The following is an 8,202-nucleotide window of genomic DNA, read 5'->3' on the forward strand; positions in this document are numbered from 1 at the left end:
CCCTTCTCGCGCCGGAGCGGGGCCCCCGTCAGGGCACGGCCCGGGCACACCCACGTGGCCTCGGGGGAGGCCGCTACGGTACGGGCCCCCCCAGTTGTACACCCCCCCCCCCACTGCAGGGGGTTCCAGCTTGCAAGGGGGTGCTTTGGGAGGTGCATTTGGGCACAGGCCCCCACAAGCCCTGCCCCACACGCTGGGGGCAGGGGCAGTGGGTCGGGACGGGCCATCGATGGGTCCAAAAAGGTTGAGAACGACGGGGGTAGTTCATGCTCAGTGCCCCTCGGACGCTGTGCTGGTAGGTGCCCCACGCCAGTATACCCAGTACATAGGTGGAGTTGCGTTTGCCCCAAACCCATCTCCACAGGAGCGGTGTGAGGAAGAACTAACACTGCGCTCTTGATGCGGACCAAGCCGTCTTTAGGAGCGATAAAAGAAAACCACCCTCCAGCACCCAAACAAGGTGGTAAAGGCACGTTTCGGTCGTCTGAAGGGGCTTCTCTCAGCAGCAGCGGGCAATCATCTTTTCGTATAAGCGCGTGCTGGAGTAGGCCCCGCGCTAAAACACGGCTCGCTAATCGGCGTTGCAAGGTGTATTATGAGATCTTAATGTTTAAGTTTGGTGAACTTCAATTGAGGTAACGCCTTCCCTTAAAACACGGCCTCAGGGGACAAGAAAGACTCCCCCTGCCCAAAAAAACCCCCCCATCCCTCTTCACTTATCTTGCAATAATGAGCAGCACTCCAAAGGTGTGAGACCCCCCCTCCTAGGGGAAAAGAAAAATCTGAAAAAGGATGAGAGGAAAGAGAGACAGGAGAGTTGGGACTTAAAAACCCTGCATTTTTATGTAACTGCTGATCAAAGTAGAGATGGTGAAAAGGGACTCTGGGGTAGTGGTTAGATTCTGAGAGCAAAAACTGGGCTTAATTCCTTGCTCTGACACCTGCTCATAGTGAAAGTGGACAAATCTAACATTGCTTTAACCTTGTTTGCACCAGAAACACACAATTGCTGCAACTCAGTTCTAGTCCGTACAGCTGCGCTGGAGCTACATACATGTGGCTGGACTGCAAAATGTTGGCAGGAGTAAAAAAAAAAAAAAAACAACACACATTAAACACCATTTCAGAAACTGTAGCTAAAATTTACACATCGGATGCCCAACACAAATGTTAAAATGCGACCTCACATTCTCATACCTTGGTTAACAAGGCTCCGTGTACTTTGGCCTAAGTTTCCTTGCAGGGGCTCTGGAGTTTGCAGCACTCGGGTGCAGCAGACTGAAAATCCTGTGGTAATTTAATTTAAATAGGAAAAAAAACACAGACTTTCATTAGCGAAATATGAAAATGATGCAACTGGTATGGTATCGTTCATATTACTTACTGTCACTGCCTGTGAAAGTGGCAGGGGCCATTAAATAAAGGGATTTTCATATTTGTTGGTTATTTCAGGTTGAAGTGAAACCCTTGAGAATGCTGCCAGTATTTAAAAAAAATAAAATAAAAAGCTGAAAATCTGTAAAAGCTGGGGGGTGGGGGGGCAGGGGGTGTCTTGAGTAGCAGAATTGCAGAGCACACCAGGTTCAGGTTCTCTCCAGGTCTATTCAGCGTACAACCTCTTTCATCATTTCTGTCCCTTTTCAGTCTGGCTGCGTAGGACTCAGCGGAAGCTCAGCATAACGAGAACAAAGTCCCACCAACATTTTCCACTCTCAGGACAGCATATAGGAATAATCAGAAGATTGGGAATGACACTGAACGTGCTAAATTTTATATGACTTATTTGCCTGTGGAAGGGCCTGACTGGCATCCCTAAAGATATACCTAACCACAAAAAACAAGCAAAATTGACTGAAAGAGGTCAGTCCCCATACTGCCCCACCTGTACACTTCAAGCTTGATCTGGAGGAACACATACTTACTCCTCTAAGATATTCAGGGCACGTCTACATGAGACGCTTTGAGCACAGTAGCCTAGTTCTACTGCACATTAGCGCAGCGGGCAAAACCCGTGCTAATACACTAATGAGCTGTAGATTTAATCTACTGGGCATTAACGTCACAAAAAGACTCTCTCTGCACTACTGCGCAGTAGTGCCGATGACAGTGCATTAAGTTATTACCGGTCATTACGGGTACTAAAACGTAGTGCATCATAGTTACGGCACATTAATGAACATGCAGATGTGCCCACAGACATTAAAAACAAGTGCCCAAATATTTCAAGTTGTAAAGGGGCATCGTTGAGGAGATCTTTTGGATATAACTGACTTTGGTCTTAAAGCGAAGTTACTGGATTTAACATGTATCATAAAAACATCTTAGTATCAAAACTGATCCTGAAAAGTCAAAGCAAGTGTACAGGAGACATTACTAATATAAGCCAATCCATTCTGCTCTCCCACTCGTTTCGTCTGCCTTCCCCCTTTGCCGCAGCCCTGTGAAAAGCCCATTATTAGGTGGTCAAATTGTGACATCAAAGACAAATTAATCAATTATTATCCTCACCCCTTTGTTTATATTCTACAGTTACACTGGAACTAAAGAAACAACTCCTCCACCATTCTGCTATTTCTTGCATTCCCTCCAAGTCACTGACATACTACAGTCCTATCAGGTAAAATACCAGAATAATTAAATTTTACTGTACATTAAATAATTGAATTTCTGATGCAGATTTTTTCCATGCTTATCAATAGAAGCACAAGATGCATATTACCTTGCTCATCTAAAGCTCATCAAAACCAAAGCTGGGAGAAAACAACATTCTTGGTGCTGTCTGGTGGCAAGTGTTGTGCTACACCTATTGAAACACACCTCTTTCCATCTCATATAGAGAACAGCAACTCAAGCTGACCTAATTTTATCACTAGTGAGTGGGAGAAAAAAAAGTGAGTCCGTTTCTTGTCCACAGCATATTTGTACGTTCTCAAGCTCTTGCACTTGCTTTATACTGTCCTATTTACTTGATCGAAGAACTCTAGGGTGCATTACTTTATTAGTAATTTCAGAAATCTGGCTAGATATCTGTAACTAATCATGGACTAAATGTTCTGTATTCCTAACTATGCCAGTTGCCTGAGGCTAGAAGTTGCCATCTTGTTACTGATGATAAGTTATAGGACTTAACTGGCATTCTCACTCATTCAGTACCAAAGGACTTACTTTTATATAGCTTAAAAAATGGGCGACTGACTCGTGATTTGCTGTTCTGCCATCTACGGTTTTACTATGAACGGTTCATTGTTGCGACTGTGACATCAGAGACCGAAGAGCCAATCATATGCTACTTCATAATGTATTTGCATACTGCAGTCCTATTGGTTTATGTGGCTTAGTTACTGCATCTTTTACATTACAAACCAAGGCTCCAGTTATTCAACTGCTAGCACACCGGCTGACTTACACATATACAAAGCCAAAAGGGCTCTGCCTAGGCATAACAGGCTTCCTCCACTTCACCCTGGTTCAGTAAGATACAATTTACATACCGCCTTCTAATTTAGATGTCTTTTGCTGCTTATACAAATATGTCATAACCACGTAACGCCCACGCTGGACTCCTGCAATCTAGTAGGGTGTGTTGCAGGACAAACCTGAGGCCTCAGTGCTCCAGAAGTCAGCATTTGTGAACAGTTTTATTTTTTAATAAAATACTGTAGCTAAGTTAATACTCGAGGTCTCCATTTTGGGTGTCCCGTAAACCAGGAATAGAAACTTTTTTAAAATAAGTGTGGGTTATCAGCAACGACAGACAACATTAGGAATTTTTGGCTGGCCAGACAGCAAGGAGTTTTCTTCTTTAATTCAGAAACTAAAAACACATAGATCTACAGTCATTAATACAATCCTGGGCCCTACTCTTGCATTTGAATTTACACGGCCAAAACTTTATACCTTTTCTGAGGCCTATTGATTTAAGTAGTACCGTTGTTTTTGTAATGGTTTGAGGCTTGCCGAAGCAACCAGCAAATTTCAACCGTTTGGCCATACCTTTTACTATAGGTCCACTGAGTCAGTGGAGTACAGATAAATGGATCCCCAAGTTCAGGAAAACCCCAAAAGAAGAGCCATTTAAAAAACAAAAAAAGAGCTTCCATGATTTGTACAGTTTTACATTGTAGCTCCCATTACCAAATGTGTTGGTCCTTAATGTATTTATCCTCCCAACAACTGTGTGAGGCAGGGAAACAGTATCATCTGCAACTTGCAGAGAGGGAAATAAAGGAAGAAACTCACCCAAGATAACCCAGGACGATCAGTGGAGGAAGGAACAGAATTTCTGTCTTTCAAATATTCTTCAAGCACCCGAAACCAGAGGTGAGATTGTGGTTCCCTTCCCCCCCCCCAAATATCTGTGAATAGTCCTCTTGAACTCACTGAGAAATTCATTGTTCATATGGGTAAAGATTTATGGGTTAACATGCTTAAGTGTTTGCAGGAGAAGGGTCAGTAAACTGTTGATTCATAAATACATCTCAAGATCCAGAAATTAAATTATAACACTTGCCAAGTTACCCTGGAGAACATTGGGTATAAATCATCAATACAGACTGTATTGCAAAGCAACATATCTGCAAGACAAAGGCATTTTAATTTTTCCATTAAAAACAAAAAGCCAAAAAAATAGAAACCCACAATTACTCAAGCACAGTCAACAAAATATTTTTAAAAAGACACACAAACATTTTCATAGATTTCATAGACATTAGGGCTGGAAGGGACCTTGGAAGTTCATCGGGTCCAGCCCCCCGCATGCTTAAGATCAACAATATTAGACTGTAAGAAATTTTGATGATCACCACCATTTTAGTATTAGATTTTTCGCATGCAATATATACATACTTAAACAGTTAGTAAACATGTACAAGTGTAACACAAATAATGTAACCACAGTATTGCTGTGGATTGTATCTATCATCATATTCACTATGCCAGTCATAACATTTGCTAACAGGAAAAAGACTAGTTGGTTTTTATTAATAGCATTAATTAAGCAAACACTTAGCAGTTTTTCTTCTCTTTTGATAGACATGGGCTCTGAATCATGCTTTTTATTTGTACTAGGTGGTTGTGAAAGATTCCAACAACAAGGCACTCCAGACCCATTTACCAGAAGTTTTGTAAGCACTAAAATAAGATCAGTCACTAAAAATAAAATGAAAAATGTCAGGCCATGGGCAACCACCCAAATGCAGAAAGCCAGATTAGCCAGCCTACGGGATACCGGATCTATATACGTTTGAGTCAAGTGAAGAAATATAAAGAGAAGAAAAACTGTCAGCAAAAACAAGCATATTACTTCAATCCAGTCTTTGACTAAGGTTCTCTTCTTCAATACATATAACCCCACTTGCACACTGGCCATATAGATGGCTAGGTATCCCAAGAGAGAAAACACCCCCTCTCTGTTGGCATTTAAAAATCCAACTCTTGAATCTCTGCCATCGCTTCCATAAAAAACAAACACCTTCAGAGGCGTAACATCAAGAATAAACTGGTAAAATACAGCAAGAAGCACAGCAACAATCCATGATTTCTGTGCTGGCGCTAACGATAAGAGCAATGATGCTGCAATCCTCACAAATGCTAAAGTGAAAAAAAAATTCCAGTGCACCCCATACTCTGATAAATGCTCATGATAATCCACAGCTTTAACACTGACCAGTCGTCCCAGGCCCAGAAAAACTAACGGCCACACAGCTAAGGACTGCCTTGCCAAATAGGAGAATTTGGCTTGCGCTGCACCGGATTTTTGCCTCGCTTCAGGACAAACCAGAGCGTTCCCAAAAATAAAAGCTCCCACACCAAAATCCATCACTCCCGTGCCGTAGGTCTCAGTTTTAGCGTACCGCCTGGGGTACTGTGGGAAATCCACTGCCAAAATACTGATGGCAGTTAACAGATTGACGTACACACGAAACACGGTTATGGAGGGCACGTATTCTGGCTCTAGGCTCGTCTTCAGAAACTCGCTGATGATTTGTCTACAGGGTGTGCCGACATACCGATTTCTCCCATGGTATATTTTAGAAAACAATCCTGCACAGATAAGAAAAATGGTAGACGGGACAAAAGGGAGGACAGGGGAAAGAACTGTACAGGAAAGCACAAGAGGAGCTACTAGCACCGTCAAGTCTAGCAGTAGTAGATATTTCCTTGAGCTTAATGGTCTTCCATAGTGCTGATGATATAAAACCAACAGCAGTCCTCTGCAAGCCACACACAATGGCGCTAGAGTTAATCCTACTGAAATTTCTTGCAGAGTAGTTCCATTTAAGTTACTGATGAAGGCTTCTTTCTGCAGCTTTTGTGACATCCTTCTTCTGGAAATAAAAACTAGAATCAGTTTTGTAGAACGCAGCGTTTTTCATTGTAGTTCAGCCTCTGCATCGTGTTATACATTTTGAAACGTAAGATACAACTGTTACAAACCCATAATAAAACAACAATTAAATGCGAGTCACAGATCAACTCTCCCCCCCACACACCTCTGAACAGGTATTAAAAAAACTGTTGCAGTGTCATGGGAAATGGGACTTATTTTTGCTATCTTGCTAAATTCTTAAATATTCTGCAGTAGAGATTAAAAATGATAGACAACCAGGATCCCAGCAAGCCCTTATGGTTTTGCTTTACTTGACAGGACCCATGGTGTTCAAGTTAAGCACGTGTGGACATTTGGATATATCAGCATGACAATTTTTGTTGCGTTGTACTGAGGCATTGAAAGGCAGTATTTTAAAACACAGTCTTTGTCACTGCAAAATATGCTTTCCTTTAAGATAGCAGATATATGTAAATACTTTCATAGTCTTTACTGTTTTATGGGGAAAAATAGTTGTATTAAACCTACTGCAACAGCAGTTAAAAGGGGCAAAAAAGGATGGCCCACAGAGATTAAATTATCCATCTCAGCCTGGCGTAGCAGGATCTAATTGTGCAAACTGTCCACAGGGATGCTGCGATGTGCTACCCCAGAACAACTTGCAGAATTGAGGCCACCATTACAGAAACCCCCCAGCATTTGCACTCGCGCGACAGCCTCAATGCCGAGCACAATAGAAATAGCGATCGAAATCTCCTCTCTCCGTACAGTTGGTCCTGCTGAAGATCTCGAAAGCTAGTCTGGGTGGCAGCCCTCTGACGGTGTGAAACACCTTGCGGCAGGGCAGGGCCTACGCTGAACATTAGGTGCGCCGGTGAAAGTCAGCACTGCTGCAGGCCTTGTTTCACCGCAGAGCACGTGGGTGATAACTAATCCCGACCAGCTCTAACAATAACACGGCTCGTAATGGTAAATGGTAACTTGGAAAGCTTACCAACTCCAGAAGCCACTTACAGAGAATGAGTCTCACGTGCACAAACTCGGGTCAGTAGATAAAAGCCAATGAACGTCTAAGAAAACTGGAATTTAAGGCAGCAAGTCCTGGGGGGGTGGGGGTTGCTTTAAGTTTCCATTCACGCAGCAATAAAAAGAGGATTCAAGCATCCCCATCGCAAATAAAGGCTTAGGGGAGGCAGCCACACACGGCAGCTGCAGCCCTACAAGTTCTTGGACTTTTCTTTTCAAAAAAAAAAGTATGGGTGTTATTTTCTCTAGTAACCAAGGGCATTTCTCCAGCAAACCCTACACCTGACAACTCCCAGGAGAAGTGCTAGCTGGACTCCTCCCCGCTCTCGGGGGGGGGGCTACTCATGCACCGCATCCACGCCTGCCATCTCCGGAGGCCTGAATGCAACACTTCAGCAGGAAGCACAGGCAGAGCCCCCCAAATTCACCTCCTCCGCGTAGGCATGGCAGAGGAGGAGATGGGCCCTCCTAAATACCGGCCAGAGCCCCCCGTGCATCCCTATAACCCACCCTCCGACGATCAGAGGCCCCCCCGGGCAGGTTTTAGGCGCAGCCCAGCAGCTCCCGGGCCCGCCGCGCCGGCTCCCGCTCCCTGCGGCGCGGGGAAGTCAACCCGAGCCGGGTTTCCTCCGGCGCACTTTCGCCAGCCCGCTTTCCCTTCGCCTGATTCAACACGCGGCCCCGGCACCGCCCCCGGGGGCAGCCACGTGTGTCCGCCTCTCCCGATTCAAACCGCAGCCCCCGCCCCGGCTCCTCCCTGCTCCGGGCACGGCTTTGCAGCGGGTGAGTCCGGCTTTCTCCTCCTCTCCCCGCCCTGCCCCGGCTCCGGGCTGGTGCAACTCCCCTGG

The 8,202-nt window shown here is 44.6% G+C and overlaps 2 protein-coding genes and 1 long non-coding RNA gene across 4 annotated transcripts in view; 2 read left to right on the forward strand and 1 right to left on the reverse strand.

Moving 5' to 3' along the window:
- Positions 1–10: 10 nt before the first annotated feature.
- LOC109317154 lies at positions 11–4,691 on the forward strand. Its single transcript, XR_002102991.1, has 5 exons — positions 11–78; positions 1,645–1,860; positions 2,530–2,617; positions 2,700–2,891; positions 4,183–4,691. It is a non-coding gene; the product is annotated as an uncharacterized LOC109317154 (long non-coding RNA).
- PIGW (phosphatidylinositol glycan anchor biosynthesis class W) lies at positions 4,576–7,505 on the reverse strand. 2 transcript variants are annotated; one of them, XM_019545649.1, is made up of 3 exons: positions 7,323–7,505; positions 4,750–6,326; positions 4,576–4,693 (listed from the first exon to the last, which is right to left on the reverse strand). In XM_019545649.1, exon 2 carries the CDS (start codon positions 6,317–6,319, stop codon positions 4,799–4,801), a length of 1,521 nt encoding a protein of 506 aa, XP_019401194.1. In that variant the 5' UTR covers positions 6,320–6,326; positions 7,323–7,505; the 3' UTR covers positions 4,576–4,693; positions 4,750–4,798. The 2 variants fall into 2 exon arrangements, with proteins under 2 accessions (XP_019401194.1, XP_019401195.1); XM_019545650.1 differs by lacking the exon at positions 7,323–7,505 and having other exon boundaries at positions 4,750–6,348.
- A 563-nt stretch (positions 7,506–8,068) lies between these two features.
- The window catches only part of MYO19 (myosin XIX), a 26,293-nt gene continuing 26,159 nt past the window's right edge, over positions 8,069–8,202 (forward strand). The window contains exon 1 of the mRNA XM_019545648.1: positions 8,069–8,137. The gene's annotated coding sequence lies outside the window, so the exon portion shown is untranslated. The remainder of the gene's footprint in view (positions 8,138–8,202) is intronic.

This window comes from Crocodylus porosus, unplaced genomic scaffold, assembly GCF_001723895.1.
Source record: "Crocodylus porosus isolate Cpor-Errol unplaced genomic scaffold, CroPor_comp1, whole genome shotgun sequence".
NCBI lineage: Eukaryota > Metazoa > Chordata > Crocodylia > Crocodylidae > Crocodylus > Crocodylus porosus.

What these genes read in the sequence shown, in the direction of transcription:
- PIGW (XM_019545649.1), bottom strand. Translation starts at nt 6,319, where the DNA reads ATGTCACAAAAGCTGCAGAAAGAAGCCTTCATCAGTAACTTAAATGGA.